This window comes from Eutrigla gurnardus, assembly GCF_963514095.1.
Source record: "Eutrigla gurnardus genome assembly, chromosome: 7".
Classification (NCBI taxonomy): Eukaryota; Metazoa; Chordata; class Actinopteri; order Perciformes; family Triglidae; genus Eutrigla; species Eutrigla gurnardus.
The window spans coordinates 18380219-18403056 of NC_139921.1; the positions used below are offsets into that span (position 1 = coordinate 18380219).

The 22838-nt window shown below is 41.2% G+C and overlaps 1 protein-coding gene across 3 annotated transcripts; it reads left to right on the top strand.

Annotated features, from left to right (window-relative positions):
- Positions 1-241: 241 nt before the first annotated feature.
- zfyve28 (zinc finger, FYVE domain containing 28) lies at positions 242-22140 on the top strand. 3 transcript variants are annotated; one of them, XM_084014265.1, is made up of 14 exons: positions 242-603; positions 13153-13293; positions 15805-15942; positions 16123-16325; positions 16452-16541; positions 16693-16782; positions 16868-16969; positions 17084-18631; positions 18910-19005; positions 19161-19324; positions 19413-19529; positions 19782-19886; positions 20015-20118; positions 20259-22140. In XM_084014265.1, exons 1-14 carry the CDS (start codon positions 568-570, stop codon positions 20388-20390), a joined length of 3066 nt encoding a protein of 1021 aa, XP_083870391.1. In that variant the 5' UTR covers positions 242-567; the 3' UTR covers positions 20391-22140. The 3 variants fall into 3 exon arrangements, with proteins under 3 accessions (XP_083870391.1, XP_083870392.1, XP_083870393.1); XM_084014266.1 differs by having other exon boundaries at positions 19785-19886; XM_084014267.1 differs by lacking the exon at positions 18910-19005.
- Positions 22141-22838: the final 698 nt, after the last annotated feature.

Genomic DNA, 22838 nt, shown 5'->3' on the forward strand with positions numbered 1-22838 from the left:
AGCTATAACTACTGAATATGTAACTTGGTAATTCAATTTTTTTTGGAAACCCATAACAGACACTAATCATTGTTAAAGTCTCACTGTAGGCCTTAATGCTTACATGCTCTGCTTTTTTCTATCATATTCCCGACCAAAGCGGTTGGGAGCACGATATTTGGGAGCCGCACGTGAAGGCATCATTTCCTGGGAAAGTGGGAGGTGAATGTTGTCAACGTGACTGTCATCAAGTAACGTTAGAGGGGCAGAGAACGGCAGAGCCGTCTGTGCTCCGCTCGTCTGTATTGTCGGGACTTGGAAAGTGGCCGGGCGGGGGAGACAGGCAGCCAACCTCGGCGTTCAGGGAAGATGGAAATAAGTCGCTGTTGACGAATATCTCTTTTGTACGCTTTCATTGCCGCGTTGTTACGTCCAGGACAACTTACCGTGCGTTGCGTTTTTGTACATTTAGCGTGTTGGAACCCACCAGCGCTAGCTAGCTTAGCAACCGACCGCTGATACTGTCAGACGCACAGGTACAGGAGAGGAGAGGAGGGCTTGGTGACAAAGGAAGGTGGCGAGGTAACGATGAACCGCTTTCGAAAGTGGCTGTATAAGCCCAAGGTAAGTTATCTTGGATTCGCACACTGTGTCAGTTCTACAGTCAGTCATTTATTTGAATGCATGGCTTTGGGGATATAGCTAGCAAATCAGCCGACCAGAGTGCCACACGTCTGCTAACGTTAGCCTGTGTTTCTGATGTTACACTGTATTAACCAGAAGCTATCCCTTTGTTGTTGTTGTTGATGCCCTTGTTTTCAGTCGCAGGGCTCACAATGTTACAGCCTGACAGTGTACACTGAATTGTACTGAACGAATGCCTTCAGCTGGCATTGTCATTAATGTTAAGTATTGTTGAAGGGATTTTCTTTTGGTATTATAGTCACAAATTCTAGGTAAAAACCATAATACTTATGATATAATAGCAGCAAGAAAAGCAACAATAATGCTAAAACACTAATACTAATAGTGTTAATAATGTCAATACTAATAAAGTCGTTATTTTACAGAATAAGAAATTAAAAAGTAAAATACCTAAGTAAATAAAAAGGAATATACAGGTTATTTTCTCAATTAACTGATTCATCATTAGGTGAGTAAAATGTCATAAAATAATGAAACAAAGAAGAAGAAAAAGCCCATCAAAATTGCCTGAGGATATTAATGGTTTTATATATTTTATTTATATAACAGTTGTATTCCAAATGGTATTTAATTTACTATCACATAAGAAAAAGACATGCAGCAAAATATCATAGCCGAGAAGCTGGAAGCTAGGTTAAAATATTTTGATAATTGCTATTAAAATAATAATGATTATCAAAATAGTTATTTAATTCTGATTTATTAACTTTAAATGTTTAATTAAATGTCCAAATTGTTTCAGCTCTGTTGCATTTGAATGGTTGTGTTTTGTTTGTTGACTGCGACACCATGCCAAACTGGAGAAATTGTTGTTAAAAGCAAAATGTATCGCATCAACTGCTGCTCAGGCCCAGGATATACCATTTATAGGCAAAAATCACCGCTTTTGGGTTGATTAGTAATGGATGTGCTAAGATTCTTTAAATAATGCTCAGAGTGTGGAAACCTGCCTGACACAGCAGAGGAAGTATTGAGGCTTGATCGCCTTGTTAAATGAACAGTTAATATATGCCAGCTGCAGCACTTTTTAGATTGAGTGAATGTGAATATTTCTCCAGGGAGGGAATTCTTGTTAACTTTTAGGTTTAAGGAGGAGAATTTGTAAAGCCCTCTACCTAATGCGACAACTTGCACGCACACTTAACTGCATAAATCTTAAGAAAGTTTTCAGTGATTATTATATAATTTATTTTCTGCTGTATCATCATAAAGCATTTAAAGTTACTTGCGTAATAAACAGTCACAGATTTTTGTTCCCAAGTTGGATTGAGAAACTCCTACTTGGTCTTCTCCTAGAGAATCGACCCAATTACTCATATGATGTTATGCAAAGTTTTACTGGGAAGTCTGAGCAAATGTTCCCCTGAAAAGCTCTTTGTGAAATGATGCACACCACTTGTACTACACAGTATTCTAATGCGGCCTCTTCTGGAGGATGGGTACGAAAGGTTATTATTATCAACTGCAGAGGATTTATATAAAAAAAATATAGATTAAAAAAAAGAATCCCTGAAATTTTTGTACTCAATTAAAAAATCTTGACTTTTAATAAAGTTGTTTGTTCTAGTCGACACATCCAAGTCCAGAGCAAGTCATGGACTACCATGGTGTATTTATACATAAGAGCTGCACATTAACATAATGCATCATAACTGCTGTACATTATGAATCCTGAAAGCAGATTTTTCTATTGATAGAAATGGAGGAAAATACAGACAGCTCTTAAACAAGTTGGTGGTGCATTGTTGTGTGGCATAGAAAATGAAAGTCTTGCTTTATTTAAAATATTTTCTAATAGGCACTATACATGATTTATTCACTGATTTATCCGTTTTTTGATAATAGAAGACAGCTGCGTTTCCATACCCAATAATAATTGGGAGTTTTTGCAACAATAATGTCAGACAGGGATACCATAATGGGCCTGTGATTATATATTACCCACCTGCTCTTTGCCACGCACATGCACCTGCTTCACTCCTTTTTTCTCTGTTTAACCATGCTTGCTGTCACAGCATTTTGATGGCCCATTGTTGGGGTTAGGCCTAAGTGTTGGGGTTCACCAGAGTATTGTCACATTCATGAATGACTAGTAACTCTGAAGTGCTGAGCTATTACATCAGAGCCTTTTCTGCCAAATCACAGCCATGGTAGGAATTAACTGAATTACACATAAGTCCGTGGGTTTTAAATGATCAGTTCTGCCTCAAAGTAGAGTAATGGAGAAAAGTGCTACATGCCTCTGTAATTATGCCAATCAGTATGAAAAGACAACAGTAATAAAAGAACGGTTATGATCACAGCAACCAAGCAAGTTGTTTCTCTTTTGCAGAGAGGGAGAAAATATTTCTGTTGTATTTAAAATGTGTGCCCAACCCACATAATCTGGCATTTACAGTTGAAACACCGCATAGCATCGTCATTTTGCATCAACAGTAAGCCGTTTATTATTGAACTATGTTCTCCTGGAGACAGAAAAGTGTTGAATCAGCATGTTCCCTTGACTGAAGTGGCGCTATTGATATTTCCAGAGCAGCTCTTTGCTTCCCCAGATAAGTCCCACTAAGGAGGACTTTCTTTTGCCCCTGCTACACAATCCCTTCCCAGTGCGTTAAAGAGAGTGCAGCTCTGTGAGGGACATTATGTACCTGCCTATTGACTCTGTCCTCAAAGGGCTGCCTTCTAGAAAAAAGATGAATGTGTAAGAATGGATTGTCCTGCTATGTGGCTGTGGGGGAAAGGCTGTAATGGTTACCCAAAGTAAGGGTATTTTTCACATTCCTTTTGGGCCTTTAAACTGGTTTATCTGTTTATTGTGTGAATAGTATTCTTCATTTCCTAAAAAATCTACTACTCCCTCTAGGTATTGTTTGTTTTTATTCGACTGCTCATTAGTTGAACTTTGACTGTACATTCTGCAGGGAGAGGTTTTAGATAAGTAAAGAGGCTTTAGAGAGGGTCAAATCAGTGGAGATGTATTCATCAAAAATCCCATTCAGCACACATACAAAGACGAGACCTGGCTCAGGTTTCTGCACTGCCAAAATGGCCAGTATATCCTCACCTCTCATTCATCAGCAGCAAACTTTAGGGTGACCGGTGGCAGGTAAGAGAGATGTCAGGAGGCTAAATCTGTACCCTTACTCTGTCGCTTGTGCTCCTCTCTTGGTTGTTATTCCATTAGGCATCCTGGAGCTGACCTTCAGCTCCACACCACCTCATCTGTCAGTGTGACAGGCTCACAGCTCGCACCAGGCCCCGTACACTCACCTCCATCTATAGGATGCTTATTATTTGCCTTTTATTCCCCCCCTCTCCCCACCGGACAGTTTAGTGCATGGGTAGCCGATCATTTCTGCACTCGTTGATAGCAAGTGTATGATCATATGTAATATTAATGCTGGATTACTTTGATGAGGTTATCCAACATCTAGCAGATTTGACCATTTAAGAAGTTAGAGGCAAGTAGGTTTTCAGTGTAACTTCCACAAATGTATTGCATCAAAGCCTACATTTCTGCACCTTGACTTCTTATGCTGTACATCCTTTTAGAGTAGAATGATGGATTCAGTTTGTAACATGTTTGTATACAGCTTTATCATATAATAAAAGGAAAGACCCATTTTGGCTTGTAAAATATCAAACTAGTTTACAAGGTTTTCTCTTGGCAGATCTTATGATTTGCACTGTATTTGAAGGTTAGGTGTATTGCAGGGCATTGCAATAACATATTGCAATGTATTTGCTTTTTTTTATGTTGTATCTAATTAGTAGAGCTGCATCTAACTACTATTTTTCATGATTAATCTGAAAACTAATTTTTTAATCCAAAGTATATATCAAAAACATGTCTGATTTTTAGTTTAGTACTTGACTTCAATCAAATGGTTGTGACATGGATTTATTTATTCACTGGATTGATATGCAATTAAGATAATCAAATGTATTTTTGCATCACTGTGGGGCACGGGAAATAATTGTAGCAATTTACAGACATGACATTGATTCCTTTTTTTCCACCGTACCCCTAATATTTACACTTATGTTTGTAGCTCTATCATTATTTTCTTTAGAAATTCAATTACTTTCTTGATTGATAAAATATCATGACATGTATTCTATGACATATCAAACATTTATGAAAAAGGCCCATTACAATTGCCTAAAGCCCAGGTCCAAAAACCCAAATGCATTTGATTTGCTAACCCCTAGATGACCAAGGAAACCAGCAAATATGTATTTGATTAAAAAATGGAACCAATCGGTTTTTGGCTTTGTGATTTAAAAAAAAATCAATCATTTCAGCTTGAAATAATAATAATCATTATCAAGCCTCCATAAAAGATGCTTTAGAGATGTCAGAAAGAAGACCTGACATGTTGACAGCTGATTGTTTCAACAAAGCAACACAATTTTACTCATCCACCCAAAAGCTACGTTTCCTTCTGTTGCCAGCTGTGTGGGCTCTACTTAAAATGCAGCAGTCCAATTAGATTTTGAAAGGAAATGTTCAACTATGAAGAAGTGGTTATGGCAAATTGTTAATATGGCAGTAAAAGCTACGTATATATGTCTAATAAAAAAAAAAGTTTCCAATTAGTAAAGTTTTTTTATGTTTTGAAAACCCAAGAAACATTGAAGTTTAAAATTGTTTGTAATCATGGAAGAAATAATGAGTGATCTTTTCATGATCTATTGTTCGAGTTTCTGTTTGTTAAAGAAACATTCCAGTCTAATTCTGACTTCTCGCCATTAGCAGAGATTTCTTCTATCTTCAACACATTTTGTGTGCATCAGTGTTTGCATTTTATACTTTAGTAGAGCTCAGCCTACCTGTTTTAACCGCCATTCACTGCCATTCATTTTGAAATGAGCTAGCTGGTAATATCAAGTACAAGAGAGTCTCATTTCTATATACGTTGACCTCAATCACAAGCACACTCTCTTTTTAGTTCACAAGGAACACATGTTCCCTTGACTGCATCCCATTGGACAAAAGTTTTCTCACTGGCTCTGATTGGACTTTGTAACCAGGAAGCGGTGAGATAAACAACGCTTGTATGAGATACTGCTCAACGTTGGTTTACTATACACAATTCAATGTAGAGAAGAAAATACTCAGAGAACAACTTCACAACATCTGAGCATTGAGAATTTGAGCTATAAGGGGCTTTTAATAAGAAGTTATACCTAACCTACCTTTTATAAACATTTTCAGTTGCATTCTGTAACGTTCATTGAATATGGACGAAACATAAACAAACAAACATCTTACAATATCTAAATTATATAACAATTTTGGTAGACATGGTAGAGGTTGATGTAAATGAGGTGGCCAATGTTGCCAATGGACAATAACATTTAGTAACACTGCTATGGTCCTTTTTAAATGTAATTTTTTTCTTCTTTCCTCATTTTTAATTTGAGATTCCTTTGTATTGGATGAATCATGGGAAGAAGTAGGTAATTTGAAGGCATCAACTTGGGCTCTAGGAACTTGGAAGGCATTTTTCACAATTTCTTGACAGACCAAACAATTATCCTAGAAAATAATTAAACTCTGCTCCTCTTTAAGTTGATTCCTATACATGTAGGTACTTTTACGGAATTAATATATTGTCATATTAAAAAAAAGTAAAAGAAAAGAAAAAAACGATAATGTTTATTTAAATCAGATCACCATTTTTCGTACTGGGACATATTTTGCCACAGTTTTCAACAACTGAGAGTAGTTGAAGCAATTAGGATCTTGTCAATTCTGCACTGTTGGCATGGAGTCGATGGAAGAGGGAACAGCAAACTGCTGAGCAGTGGCCAGTGTGGCTTCATATTTAGCCTTGTTTCTGGAATTCCTTGTGGACGTCCCATTCTGCTTACCCACCAGCCATGCAGTAATTGATTTGGTGTCAGCTGCCGGGATTTAGAGAGCCGACCCCAGTGCAGATTGAGACAGGCCCGGCGATTGAAGGCCTTTTTAAATTCATTGCAGGTTTGGGGAATCAGGGCCCACTGTCCGAGGCATGGGGAAGTGATGATTGGAAGAAAATAGCTGTGAGAGAAGAGAGAGATTTAAAGGTACCACAGAGAATCAGCTTGGCCTGCAATCGACTTGAGAGCCTGCATTCATTTTCTACACCCAATTTCTTATTGGTGATAATCGGTACCTTCTCTGATCAGAGGCTTACTTTCCTCTCTTCAATGGCAGTGATGAACATAAAGCATGCATTCAAGGTGTCCTTTCTCTATATTATGAGTCTGATTGTTCTAGGAAGAGCCAGCAACCCCTCCTGCTCTGCGTTCTGTCTTATCAGCAGGGAGGGAAGGGAAAGGAGGGTAGGAGGAGAACAGTAGGCCTGTATTTTTGGGATTAGATTTTAGCCTTGGTTACATTTGGCAGGAGATCCGTTGAGAAGATGTTGGTCTTTATCAGCTCTAGTGTTTCTTACTGGACTCTAAAACTTTGATATTGTAACTCATATTTTAATGGAAAACAGTATGTGTTAAATAGATTTATTTATTTATATATATATATATATATATATATATATATATATATATATATATATATAAATAAATAAATATGCCCATCCTGGTGTTTGATGTTCCAGAAGGGAGTGACAAAAGTCATTATAGTCTTACTGATACATTCTTTTAGTTGTGCCTTCTTCATGAGGGAAAGATGGTATAAATGACAGTGTTCATGCAAAGTACTTCTTTACCAAATAAAGGTTTGTTATGGGTAAAATCCTATTTTGAGAAGTGGAAAAGATGCAAACAGAACATTACTGCCCCTTGTTTATTGGTGCAGTTCCAGGTGCAATCCCATTTGCACAAGCATGTTGGCTCGCAAACATTTCATCTCCGCAGACAGATGTTTACTCACACAAGTACTGTTGCTGTCCACTGCTGTCATTGTGGGACCGCCGGGGCAACGCCATCTCTCAGTCACTGTTGGTAGCAAGGAAAGGTTTATGGTTAACATGTTCAGCCATGAAGAGGGGAAGCAGGTCAACATTTCATGGAGGAATCATGACAGGGCATAGTTGGGTTTGCTTCAGTTTGTTTTTTTTATGTTAGACATGCCAGTGTTTCTGTTGCTGGCGTTCATGTATAAAGGGCATGCATCTTCACCAATCTTGCCAGCTCTCCAGGGCTCATCCGCCATGAAAAATGTCAATTTTTCATTTTTAAAATTCCCCTTACTCTCTGTAGCTGCAATTAAACAGCTTTTTTTGGGGATTGTATACTCGGATTGGATCTTACATAAGAACATCCCTGTGATTGCTGAGAAAAGGGTGTCCCCATTTTTCACGACTTCTAGCCACCTAAATCCTAAACACCACCCCGTGTCATGCTAAACCATGTGCCAGGCACATGCACTGGTCATTGCTGAGTCCAAATGCCAGATTAGGGCAGCCTGCTGAGAGCAGACAGACACGCAGATTATGTCATCAGTCCAGATGGGCAGACCACTCTGAATATATTGAGTCATTGAAGTTAAATGTGTGATCTGCTGTGGATCCAACTCTCAGCTGGATAGTGCAGACATACTCATCTGCAGTCTGTGATCGGTGCCATTGATTAAATTGCACGTTTATTTAATGGAGAGCCTTGAAATGTAAATGATGTTAAGACTGTTTGTGCCTGAGTAGTCACCATCAATAACTTTGTACCTGCAGAAAGCAACACGGCGGCGAGAAAAGAAACTCCTGATGCAAGCTGAACATGAAAGGAATGAGTCAACACAACTGAATGCACTTCAGCATAACACTGCATTTTTAGAAAGATTCTACTTTTTTCTTCTGCCAAACTTAATATAAATAATGGTCGAGGAAGTTTCCTTGTTTGTTACCAAAATGATTGGCTCGCTCTTGCCTGGGCTTTTATGCTGAGTCCTGAATAATAAATAAACTGATGAACTGTATCCGGCTGCTTTTTTGCCAGTCTGCCAACTGACTGGATGAAGCCGAGTGAACTGGTCCCCCCCCCCTAAAATATTTGCCTCTCATCCTTGGAAGGCAGCCAGAAGGCAGCAAAGTGAGCCTGGAATAGAGTAAGGAGGGCAGAGGCAAGGTTTCTCATAAGTCCCTTAAGTGGGCTCAATGTGCACGCACTGATGCTACGGACGTTCATGAAGCATTAGCCTGATGGCCTCCATCATCTGCACACTCTGAATCGAAATAAAGCCCGGAATCAGTCGTTCAAGGAGAAAGCTGGCTGAGAAGATGAAAATGTTGATCGTACAGCAGCAAGCAAACTCTCAGTTAACACGCTTGAATAAGCATCACACTGTCATTGCCTGTCATTGATTTACTGTTAATCAAAAGGGACATATATTTTACTGAGTCATTGTGTGACACTGTGATTGAGGGGGCTTAACAGTAATTGTCCCCCTGGATGAAGTTATGGTAGCCTAATAGTCTGAAATGATGGGTTTGTGACCGCAATGGGTAAGAGTATTTGAGTCATCTGAAAGAGAGGGCACCCAGGACAGCAAAAGTATAACAGGAGAGTGGCATGCCACAGGGGACAAGTCCCGAATCTGCTGAATCATTTCCTAACTTATGTAATAGCACAACTGCTATTGGTGATGATGACACAACTTACAAGCTCAGGAGTCAGATTCCCAAATGTTCCAACACTTACTTTTGATTAACTGTTTTAATAACCTTGTTGGAAGGTGTCGTTTTCCACCTTTTAAATTTCATTGTCACAATATGCTTATTTGTTTCAGTCTGGAGGTTTATGAAGTACTTTTACAATACTTTACTCTGGACAAACCTATCTTATGTAAGCAGACAGCAAAGTATTTTTGCTTTTCAGAGTCTAACATCATCACTGACTCATAGTCCATGCAACAAATGAAATATTACCATTTTAGGTTTTACATTTAAAATTCAAACAACAGTCTGTATTTCATGAATTGTATGGCCTCACCTGTCAGAGACAGCTGCCATTATGGTAGCCCTGTTAGTCAGAGGTGTACTTAATGTGATTACATGTTACAGAAGCATTACTACTTTGACTTTTGCCGTGACTCAGGATTTGGCTGTACCAGCTGCTAGAAAGCTAGTTTAGCTAGCAAAAGATATTTAATGTGTAAGTTTGTTAGCAAGAAACATCTGTAATTCAGTCCAACAAAAGCAATCAACTAGGCCAAACAAGATATCAAGATATACTGCCGATACTTGTAGATATGGCTTTGATTAATTTATATATGTTTTATTAGTAGGGAATGGATATAATAAGTATTACAGTGTTTTAATAAGAGTTACATCAACTGGGAGGACTGGAATGGGATCTTTGCAGCAGTAAAAAACTATGGGTCATGGGATTTCGCTAGTACCAAAGAATGGATCATGTAGAACTCCCCTCAAAAAACAAGACAATAGCATCACAGCTCTCATTACTGACCAAATGTACAGATGACCTGCCAACTTTTCTGAATCTGACCAAGCATCTCCTGTAGTTTCTCATAATATTTAGCAAATGTAGTGATATAAATCTCCATTTAGTATACAATAATGTTACACTAGGCTGTTACAAACTGCTGTTGCATGGCTTTCACACTGGTGTCAGAAATGGGGGGAGTAGACTTAATCTTTTCATACCTTTTTTATTTTTTCAAGATTTGATAAATTATTATTCCACGATGCACCAAACTGGTAGACCAAGCAGCTCTAGCTTATCTCAAAGTAAATCAGCATGTCTTGAGCATTGCCTGCCTTTGACTTTTCCCCCATGATGCAATGCTGCAGGAATGTTCCCTCTTGTGTGAGGAATGCAGCAGGAGGCTATAGGATGGCGTCTGTCTCAAATACTTCTTTTCTTCCTTTTCTCACTGTCGGGCTATATGCTCCAGAAATCTTCAAATGAATGCCACCACTCTGTGGGCCTTGTGCCTGTGCTTGAAAAAGGTCTTTCACTGTCTCCCACTCTTGTTTCCTCTTTGGTCATTGTGACATTTGTATCATAGCCTCACTCATTGTTGTGTGGATTGTGTAAATTCCAGTCAAATCTGAGTCCTGACTGGTGATATCATTGGCTTTCTCACATTTCTTAAAATGTAAATATAAATACCTCCTTAGTGGGTTTGTTTGCTTCCTTGTTTAATTAAGATTTCCCTCATGCTCATTTCCCATTAGCCAACACATTCAGAGAAACCCACTCAAATTGATTTCCATTGTAGCGATGCCAAATAAAGCAATGATGACTCTACAGTCTGATGATATTTTCTTATTGGTGTGCTATAATAATGTAGCTGCCTATTCCCATTCTTTGCATCACATATCATTTTTATATATAGAGCATGCATGTGACCTTGTTAAGAAAGGACACTTGAGCAGAGAATAACTTACTATATTTGCCTGCTGTAGTAAAGTCAGATTTTTCTGCATCACTCTTCCAACATATTCAGTACATGACATGGCAGATGCATCAAAATTCACACCCATGAACAAAATGTGCAGTTATTGATTTTGCTCTGTGTGACAAACTGGGTTTTATGTCAGCAACCGAAGCGCCTTCAGCAAGAAAAGTACCACCAATCTGTTCTAATCCAATTCTGTAACTCACCTGAGTGCAGCTGTGATTGACCTGCACGCAGGTGAAAACACATTTATCACACGGTGAAGTCGTTATAGCCCTCCCCATGTTAATTATGATTTTGTGACATATCTCTGTCCTCCAAGAAACCTTTAAAATCTAAAAAAATATCCTCACAGTACTAATGCGACAAGTACGCCAGCTGTAGGTTATATCTCAGTGCTTTCTCCTTGCTGTTCGTTTCATTATTAATGAGAGAGAGTGAGGGAATAGCACCATGTATCATATTCAGAGAGAAAGGCGAGGGCCCACGGGGAGAGCATCACGCAACAGGAAGCACTGCAAACTTAAGGGAAAAGGTCCTGGGAGAGGTTTTCGGTAAATAACGGTATTCAGTTTGACTTCATGAAAAACATTTCCAGACGGTCGATGCATGGCAGGCAAAACAAGATGGTTTACTGGTGTAGTTCTCCCTTCTTCCTGGCTGCATAGTCATGCTGTCCTTTTTAAGCTCCTGTGCAGTCATCGGGTCCTTGTGGTTTGTAATGATGCACATTGGCATGTGGTTGCCATTTTCAAAACCATTAACCTTTTCGATGAAGCCCTCCATGGATGTTGGTGTGTGAATGCATGCGTTTGTTGGTGTTGGGATTTAAAAATTGGTATCTTGATTGTACTGTAAACATCATTTTTATTTTTGGGTAGGTCTAAGCTTGAAAGATTTTCAGTTGTTTCGTTTGCATTGTTTGCTGCTTTTGCGATAGTGTCTCTTACCTACCTCGTGTTTTGTAGCTGTATATGTGCTTCACGCAGCGGCAGAGTGATTTGCTGCGCTGTGCTGTTTCCCCCCTCACTGTGGGGGAGCATGGTGGGAGATAATGACATAAATCCTCTACCAGGACCAGCCTCTCTAATTACACTCACTCTTCTTTGCAGCTTTCACACTATAAAGAACCATTTGTTAACTCCACTTGTCAGGATTTATGCCATTTTTTTTTATATCATGTTACCTTCCCCTTGTTGAAAATGTGTGAATTTATATCACACATGCCTTGTGTTTGCTCATTAATCAACAGAACACCATGGCAAATGGTAGAGCAATCTGTTGTTAAGCTGACCTATACAATGCCCTACTTACCTGATTTTTATTTTTGTCCCTACAGATTGGAAGTATGTTGCTGTATTACGCTGCCTTCATTTTAGTGCTGCTTTGCCTTGATGAGTGGCCCTTCTACATCACTATGTCTCGGTTTTTAACTTCAATTCTAGCTGAATTGAATAATCCATTTAAAGTCTTTTAGATCACATCCCCGGTCATATGGTCAAAATGGAAATAAACAATTCGTTCATATGTTTATTTTAAAATCCACTATTTTTCTTTCTGGAAACTAAATATGACGAATGTTTACATCAGCTAGGACCAACCAATGTCCATCAATCAATGTGCAATGTGAAATGCGTCATAGTACAGAAGCTTGATACTCTTGAAATTACGTTTCAACTGGACTTTAAAGCACAAGGTTACTAAGAGTGACATTTACTGTTGGTTATAGTTGGTGAAATTATGCTACACCTGTGGACTCCAATGCACTGTAGTAGAACAGTATTGCTGCACATAATTAGTAATGAACGTGTTGTCCACAGTTAGAAAAACATCAAGCTGGTTTTCTGGAGACTGCAGCTGTCCATGCCTGACAATGTTTATTATCCCAAACACTACACATGGAAACTATTGTAATGAATAAACACATGATGTTATTCACTGTTTATTGTTGCCAGATTTCCTCAATGCATGATGTCAGTTTAGCATTTTTAATGTTTAGTGTTGTTTTCTGTGCATTGCTTCGTCTGGATTGTTTCTCATAAACAGCTGTACCGGTATGGAAAATGACCTCCTTGTGTCTCTTTGTGTTTTCTGTGCAGAGAACGGATCCCCAGCTCCTGGCCCAGTTCTACTACGCCGATGAAGAGCTGAATCAGGTGGCCACTGAGCTGGACGGGCTTGACGGCAGGAAGGACCCTCAGAGATGTACCCTGTTGGTCAACCAGTTCCGCTCTTGTCAGGTCAGCAGGGAGAAACCAATAAAGTCATCATATTTCTGTATTTATCATATCACGAGGAATTCAATTTAGCCTTGAATTTCCATTATTTAATTAATTCATCATAAGTTTTGTAAAAATAGCACTGGAGTTGGAATGGAGTTAAAGGATAGGTTCACAGTATTTAAAGGCAGGTGCTCATAAGAAACATTGACACAGGTTTTTGCTTGTTGTAATCATTCCCCCTTTTAATACTGGCCGATGGATATCCCTTCCCTATGTGCTTTCAATGGAATTGATGCGGGGGAATATATCCACTACTCCTCTTTTTGGGCAGAAATGTATTCAAAACTATATCTGAAGCTACTATAAGGCTTCAGCGATCTGAATTAGACAAACCAAGTGGGTATCTTCCAAAGTTACTCTTTTTAATATCACAATCCCTTTACGTTTCCAACTGCAGTGAAAGGATAGTAACAAAAATAGAACATTTTAGGAAAATGACCTGAAAGAAGATTTCTATGTTTTATGTGTCTTAGGTCAAACTTTGAATACATTTCTGCATGGAAGGAGGACTGTGGACTTTGTCCTCCATCACTTAAGACTATAAACAGGTGGAATGATTACAGCAAGCAAAACCTGTTTTACCTGTACCTGTCCTGTGTTTATTTTAAATACATTTTGTTTACATAATCACCTGAATGGACCTTTGGGTTTGGCCTTGAATATATAAAAATAGACACCACCCCCTTCTGGATAAAAGCATAATCTGAGTGTTGCCTTACTACACATTGCCTGGCTGGGTTCTTTCATCGAGCAGTTTTTCTGATAAGATGAGATAAGTAGACTTTGTTTGGACAGGGCTGTGTGTCATGTGGGTTATTAGTAAATGGTTACAAGAGCGGCTTCTTTGGGTAAGAGGCATTTTATAACTGTTTGATTGAGGTAACTGTGTTTAGAACAAGAATTACTATTATTATTTAGTTTTTACTCTATGATTAAACAAGTTATGGTATGTCGTGATACAGGTTGGTTCAGGTCTTTATGTGGTCAGGGCTGAGAGGGATTAGAACGTGGTGTTGTGCATTAGTGATGGCTGCCGTGCTGCGTCATGCTGAGACAGCTGGAGGTGGTAGAGGGAGGTCGTCATCCGGCCCATTGTGCCTTAGCCTCCTTCCACCGCCGCAGCACACGGGAGAACCACTTAATAAGGTCATCACTTGATCCCCGACTGTTCTGTCTCTCTCCCCTCTGCCAATCTGTCACCATGTTTTTATTCGGTATATCTTTGCAGTCTCTTTCTCTTGTCATTGTACCGATACTCTTCATCGTCTTTCTTTGTTTCTTACTTCGTCTTTTTAAAATCCGTCCTGTTATCATCCCATATTGATCGAGCAGAAGCAGATGAACGACTAACTCTTGTTAGGATGCGTCTCCACATCAAATTAGTCTCTGATTGTGTCACCCCACAAGTTGCAGTGAAAATGTTTAATGAAAAACTCACGTGTGTGTTCAGAGAAGCGTCTTTACAGTGGCGTGCCTCGTCAAGGGTTGTAGAGAGCGAATTAAGCAGTATGATACCCCACTGCCCAGAGGCCCCAAGAATAGAAGGCATGTGCACTCAAGCCAAAACTTGCACTTGAACCTGGCACTGCTGCTATCGGCTCTTATTCATGGCCCTCCGTGGGGGTCACTGGCATGCTCCTCGTATAATGTTGGCACGGCTGTTCTTACACCGTGCTCTGCTGGAACAGGCGAGTGAGAATGTGTGTGTGTGAGATGGGCAAAGATTGAGTAAGGTAGCGTAACGCACGAGACAGTGGAAGAGAATAGGTCAGGGATGATGAAAGGAGTGAGAGCTAGTCTTTTTCAGACACAGGTATCGCGTCAGAGTCGCTACCTCTTGATGATTTGAAACCAACGGCGGTAAAGGTTATCATTGGTGTCCCTTGCTGGGAGATGCTCACAGTCAGTGGGGTGGCACTCAGGCCGGGCCAAGACACACACACGCAGCACGCAGCCATAAAGGACCCAGTGGTTAAGCTTTCTTTCTCAAAGCTTTTTAATCTTTCTCCTCGGGCCAACAGCAAAAGACGCAGTGCTGTGCCTGACAAGATTACAGTGCACAGTGCAACTGCGGTTGAGTGAAAGGCTCATTGTAAGTCATTGTTATGGCTGTTGTACATGCCAGCGGCACATAAGCTCTTGATTAGCTCTTGCTGTGTGACACTGCGTTTTCGCTACTAGAATTATGGGCTTTGGTTTCATGTTTTTATTGAGGGAGAATGTAACTGCAAGGGCCATAATGGCCTCATGAACGTGTCAAATTGTTTCCATTCACTTCCTAATCAATGGTCGTTAAACGCTGCAATAAAATGACCTTCTTGAAAGAGATGAAGCCTGGATTATTAACCAACGTTAGTCGCTCAATGTAAACACTGAGAAAATAGTTTTTCCCATTATCAATGGCTCATGTTTATCCCTCCGACTCGTTTGCTCAATTTTATTTCCTGTCACTCTTGTGCTCATCTGCAGGACAGTGTGTTGAACATTATCAATCAGATCATGGATGAATGTATTCCCAACGACCGGGCCAACAGAGACTTCAGTGTCAAGTTCCCAGAGGAGATTCGCCATGACAACTTGGCAGGGCAGCTGTGGTTTGGGGCTGAGGTAGTATATTCCCTCCAGTATCAGTCCAGAAGAAAACAACCTTGCACAAATCCTACACGTGCATTAAATATTGTATTTCTCATTTACAAAAGTGGTGTTTCTTGGTGTGCTAATAAACATAATTTGAGTTTAACTTCTGCACAAGGGGAGATGATTAATAATGTACATGTTCCTGTGCAGTGTTTGGCCGCAGGCTCCATCATCATGAACCGGGAGATTGAGAGTATAGCAATGAGGCCCCTGGCTAAGGACCTTACACGCAGCTTGGAGGAGGTACGCAACATCACCAGAGACCAGGCCCTGAGAGACCTCAACTTGTACACAGACCGCATGAAGGACGCATTGCGACATTTCGACAACCTTTTTGCTGAGTTTGAGCTCAGGTAAATTAATTGCCATTATTGGCAATCAGCAATAGCAACAAGATGAATTTGTCTCCTCTCAAAGATTTTTGGGTGCAAGTTTGACAAAAAACATTCTCATTCCATTTCCCCCTCTTCTATTGCCAGTTACGTGTCAGCCATGGTGCCTGTTAAGTCTCCCAAAGAATACTATGTACAGCAGGAGGTGATTGTGCTCTTCTGTGAGACTGTGGAGAGGTGAGTTTACCGAAGAACGTTTGAATCAGAATAAGAATTACTACCTATGGAGAACTACTGACTTCACCCTTGCATTTCATTTAAGCAGAGTGACTTTCTGTGGAGATGATTTTGATATCATGTGCTTTTTGCCCATCTTCTGTTGTACCAGGGCCCTAAAGATGGGCTATCTCTCACAAGACATGATCGATGACTACGAACCTGCATTGATGTTTACAATTCCCAGACTAGCCATTGTGTGGTAAGTGTTTCCTTACATTCTGCCTCCAACTTCCTTGTTTTCTACCTTCTCCTGCCGTCTTATAGAATTATAAACATATTTTTAGTGGCCTGGTTGTGTATTCAGAGGGACCTCTCGACCTAGACCGAAAATCAGAGGACATGTCTGACCTCTTCCGGCCCTTTCGCACTTTATTGAAGAAAATACGGTACAGTCTATGAATATTTAACATTACAAAAAATACATTTTTATCTTCCAAATTATTATTATTATTTTTTTTTTGCTATCTCTATGTCACAACTATCATATGACGCTTTTGCAGAGACCTTCTTCAGACCCTGACAGATGAGGAGTTGTTGACACTGGAAAAGAACCTTTGTATCACTCAGGATGGGGATTTGCCCATAGACCAGGAGCAGGCCAGGGAGAGCTCGCCAACTCCAGTCCAAGAGGATCCGTCATCCTGCAGCCTCACTGATGACACCTCCAAAGGGGAGAGTGAGGGGGAGCAGGATCAGGAGCAGCAGGCTCTGTTTGTTTGTCCCGACCAGGAGGAGGAGCTGGCAGAAGTGGAAAAGGGCTGGGAGGAGGTGGAAATGGGAGGGGAGGAGCAGGAGCAGGGCCTACTGTGTGAGGAGGCAGAGGAAGCTGAGTTGGCCTGTTCCATGCAGTATGATGAGGAGGAACTAGAGCAGCTCAACATGATGGTGTACCGCGTGGGGGACGAGATGTCCACCCTTCTGTCGCCTCCCAGCCAGGGTCAGTCCCCAGCACACAATCCCCACAGAGGGGAGGCAGGAGGCTCCAGTGGGGCTTCCAGCACTGAGGCCTCTCCCCGCAGGTTACTGATTGGCCGGGGAAGGATAGGCATCTATTTAGAGGAGGAGGACAAGGTCTTCTTCATGGAGGACCTGGATGCAGCAGGAGACGGCATCACCAGCATTTCAAGAGAGGCCTGTCGTTGTATCACCTCTCCTTCCAAAGAACCAGAGTCTGCTCGTCCTGCGCAGCACAAGCCAGGAACACAGCCAGACTCTGCCATGAACGGTTGGTACTCTGAGGCCCAGTCAGAGCAGCCATGTCCACAGCCACGCAGCCAGAACACACACTATACTAATACAAAGCGCCCTCCTTGCACTTCCGCCCCTGGCTCTGAATCTCTGCCTTACACCAATGGGTGGGAGATGGGTTTGGAGGGGACAGCGTCTGAAACCGCTGAGGTCATCGCCCACCGCATGGGTGGGATGAAGCTGTCTGCCACGGTCATCTTTAACCCCCGCTCCCCCAGCTTGACTGAGCTGGCCGTGGACAAGCTGCTCCTGCCACGGCCCGCTCCACCTGAGATTGAGCCCTGCAGCCCTCTGGTGGCCACTCACTGCCTGCTCAACTCCTGTGTCTGCTGTGGGAGCTGTGAGGATGGCCATGAGGATGCCATCACCACAGAGACCACTGGACTCGGGTTAAGCCTCGCCCTGGGATTGGACAACCACTGTAAATCGGCAGCCCACAACACTATCATCCAGTCTTCTGCTTGCTGGCTGCCCCCGCGAGGTCACGAGCCTCACAGTAAGGGCGACCTCAACCAGTTGACCTCGCCTGCTTCCCGCTGCTCTGCAGAGACACTGGAAGAGGATTCAAACTCCCAGCTCTGTGAGAAGTGCCTGATTGTGGCTTCAGGGCCAGGGCATCAAGCTCGGGACAGTGGCTCCTGTGGAGGGGATGGACCCTCCCCTTGCAACCATCAGCTGGAGAATGAAAAGAGGCAGCAGGCCAGTGGATTCGAACAGAGAGACAAGGAGATGGATAAAGACAAGCCTGGAACTAAATACTCAAAGAGGGACACCAAAGAGGACAACAGGAGGACATCCAGGTGTGCTGTAATTTCTATGACTCCCTTTTAGACTTTTGATTTATTTCTGGAACGTATGATCGCTACACAACACACACATCAGCATAAATATCTGCTTTGTTTTACCATATTTCATAAAGTTACTCTGTTGCTTTCATCCATTGTCTATCATTTTGCACGTTGCCTTATGTTGCCTCAGTTATATACCTGTGTGTTTGTTGTGCCATTCAGTTTGTATATACATTATTCTTTACTACTTTTGTTTCTCATTTTTCCACTATGTATTTGGTTGTTTTTAGTTCTCAGAGCTCTCCCCTCAGCTCTGTGTCAGGTAGTGACTGTGAGAGTGTGTCGGTCACCACATGTACTCTGTCAAGCAGTGCATACTCTCCCAGGTAACTCATCACCCATGAAAGTATGTGTCATTATTTTCATTTTGTGAATAATGTAGCTAGTGGGTTTGGTTTCTTTATGTTTATTCATCATTTTTAATTTGAAGATTAAGATCAATGGATGAAATATGAATTGAATCCATCTCCTCTCCTTCCAGCCCTGTCAGCAGTCTGACCCCCAGTTCAGGGATGTCAGAAGACCTGGACCATCAGGAGATCCAACTGGCCCTCCAAAACGCCAAGTTGGCCGCCAGGAACAAGATCCGATCGCGTTTCCACAGCAGCGGCGACCTCATCCACCGTCTCTTTGTTTGTATATCAGGTAAAAGTTCCTTCGCTGTTAGTTGCACTCCCTCCGACTCTTTGTCTCTCTCCTGCTGACATCCATTATGTGTTCTGGTGTGATGCAGGTGTTGCTGATCAGCTGCAGACCAACTATGCTAGTGACCTTCGCAGCATCCTCAAGACTCTGTTTGAAGTCATGGCAAGCAAGTGTGAGGAGGGAGAGAACGATAACCAAAAGAAAGGTGAGGAGCAAGTGCATCGTCCCACATGAATACATTACAGACATAACTCAAAAGTCCCTTAGTACGACTAAACGTGGATCCAATTATCACAGTCATATTTTCTTAGCTCTGATGCTCAGAATATAAAATCTGCTTGTAAAGATTTAATATTTGTCTGTAAACTTTATCTGCACTGTAACTCTGCAGCAGGGCTTTTAACAATGATCAATCACATGCTACGCCGGTTTTAGTTTATTCTTCTATGGTGTCCAGCAGGGCCCGTTCTGCGTAGTGCCGTGCTGGAAGACTGTGCTCTCTGTCAGGAGACCATTTCCTCATCTGAATTGGCAGCCAAGGCCCGGGAAGGCCAGTTCGAAGGTCAGAAAATCCACAAACAAACCCACTCAGAGTTGTTATGTTGGCATGTTGTTTTTCTCCCTTTTCTCTGTAGCAGACGTAGTAATGGTGAGAGGTCAACTTTGTTTGAACTGTTTCTGTTTGTGTAGACCCTCCAGACTGGGTCCCAGATGAAGCCTGCAACTCTTGCATTGCATGCAAGGCTCCCTTCACTGTCATCCGCAGGAAGCATCACTGTAGAAGCTGTGGAAAGGTACAATAACTCTCAGTCTGACGGAGTCTAGGCGACAGAATTCTCGGTTTAATGTGTCGTTGATCAAACTTACGATTCATACATTGTGCGTCGCCATCATATGGATAGTAATTGAGGCATCATATGCTGTGTCATTTCAGATCTTCTGCTCTCGCTGTTCTTCCCATTCCGCTCCGTTGCCCCGGTATGGCCAGGTGAAGCCCGTCAGGGTTTGCACACATTGCTACATGTTTCATGTCACGCCCTTCTACAGCGACAAGGCCGGCATCTAACCCCAGATTGTCTCCGAAAGCACACAGTCCACCGCAACGAGCATATGCAACGGACAGATCCAGGGCTGTATACAACGTAATGGTAGACATTGTACCTGCGAAACAAGGCTGCGGTGGGAGGCCTTTACAGGTGACAAAGCAGAGAGACGAGACAAGCTGATTCTACCAGTTTCTGTTGCTTCTGAGACTCTTGCAAACCAAGGGTTTGATTTCAGTGCCCAGCCAACACACAAAAATGATTCACAAATGCCTGCCTATAGAGGTGCAAGGGAACGAGGGCATACAGGCAATTATAGATTGTTGAACTGGCATCGTGCAACAGTCCAGCATTTTGCAGCACAAATTCAGAACAGGCCACCTTGTTTGTTTTGTTGCTTTAGGTGTAAATGAAAGGACTTGTGACATATTTTCTTATGCTTTAGCGAGCTTCCTACATTTGTGCCAGGGCTCCCATGGGACTCGGATTACTCAAAAGAATGTAAGTCATGATAATCATGTAAATAAGGATAATTCTGGCGATAGCTTCACAACAATGTCTTCAGTAAACACTCGTTATTTGTATGGGAACTGGAAGGCAATCTTCACCAGGCTACCAGTCCCAGTAAAGCAAAAATGAAAAACGGACAGCTTTTATATTAAGATTCTTTCATGCTTTTAATGGCAATGAATGTGTAATTCTGTATCACCTTGTGAAATGGCATCTAGGTTCCAACAAGTTTGACCGTTCACCTCTTAATTCTTAATGGCAACGGGCTGTGCCCACCGCTTTTACAGTCGTACCATGGCATGTTACGTTTTTTTCTGGGGACGCCGCTGCACACTGAGAGGGATAAAAGGGATTCCCAAGTCATCACTGTCAGTTCTGGAAGGACCCCTAGTGGAGAGTGTACTTCTCTTCGCTCAGTGCTCTCATCACAATGTGTATATTTTTTTCTGAACCAGAGGCCTTCTTAGGTGCCGGCCTACAGACTCCGCCGATTATTGCCAGTTGATTTTTCTTCCTCACACTCGTCATTGTGCAATATTGGGACTACTAACTCCAATGGTCTTGCACTTTTTAATGACAAAACTATATTATAGTTATTTAAATTGTGCTTCTAAGCCATTTCTGAGACGATACGTTGTGCAGATTTGGGTTTTCACCAAACAGTTTTCACTAAATTCTATCCAGCTTTAGCTCTGGTTATACTGTCGGACAGGAACAGATATTTTGTTCCCAGACTGATCGTTTACACCAGACTTCCTTACTGCTCTTGACTCTGCTTCCATTGCAATGACCACATACAAAGTATCTTCCATGCTCATAATACACAGTCTGTACATCTGAATGGTCTAAAGTGGCCAATCTATAAATATGGACCTTTGGGCAACGACGATTCGATATCACATCATGTCCATTCTGCTCTGATGTAAAGCAGTTTCTCAGGCATTACATAATCAAAATCATCCACTAGTCTTGGATCAATCTTATTTTCATCAAAGGACATATAAATTCACTTTAAAAAAAAGCTATGTGTTTTCCTTTTATATAGAACAAAAATAATGTATGAAGCTATAATGACTTTTATGTAAGATACAAGGAATCATGCAGTAATACAAGGGCGGGGTATCCTATTATTGTTTCAGAGCTTGGTCTTATTTTGTAAAATTCCAGGACATTTCCATGATAAGAGCTGTGTAAAATATTCAACGAACAAATAATGTTATATAGTTTTAAATGCGATGTTTATTGAAATAAATTACTTTTTCCTCTTAATGTTGACTGATAACATCTCCTCTTTACTTTTACCAGTAAAGACTAGTACCATTGAATGTCTGCATTGAAATGTGTTCGTAGATTTGTGTCCTGGATTGTTGGTTTAATATTATAATCCAATAAGCAAAACATGTGTGTCCCCTAATTAATATCATCAGCTCGACAGAAGATTTAAAAGTGAACTTCAACTTTATATTCATCATCACATAACTTGTGTACATAAAAATGTTTCAAGTATTAGCAGTGGAGCAACATGGGGTTCAGTGTCTCAGTCAAGGACACTTCGACCTCCAACTTCAAACCACCAACCTCGAAGAGTTCTCTGAGTCACAGCTGGCCTGATTTAAGAAGGGCAACTCAAATGTGACTGGAAATGTCCGAAACTCTTTTTAACAGTTGACTTGGTTGAAAATGTTAGTAGTAGTAAATCATTGAAGTGTTTCATTTTAAATATTGTACGGCTGAATTTTCCAAAGATATTCATTTTCAGCGTCGGGCTATTTCCGTTGCTATTTGCAAGTTTTTCCTGCCACTTGAATTGGCAGTGTTGGCCCATTTATTATAGGAGGAACACCCTGTTTAACTGAATTTCTGACTTTTCATGAATCACCTCAGCTTGTGAAAACAGTTGTTGAATGTCTTCTGTGACTCTGGAGGGAGCTTTGAAAAGAAACTTTGCCTTATTTTAGCTA

Bases quoted from the DNA above. Each gene is read 5' to 3' on its own strand.
- zfyve28 (XM_084014265.1), top strand. From the start codon at position 568: ATGAACCGCTTTCGAAAGTGGCTGTATAAGCCCAAG. The intron at 15,943-16,122 runs GTAGTATATTCC...GTTCCTGTGCAG, and splicing joins AGCTGTGGTTTGGGGCTGAG to TGTTTGGCCGCAGGCTCCAT. The intron at 16,970-17,083 runs GTACAGTCTATG...ACGCTTTTGCAG, and splicing joins ACTTTATTGAAGAAAATACG to AGACCTTCTTCAGACCCTGA.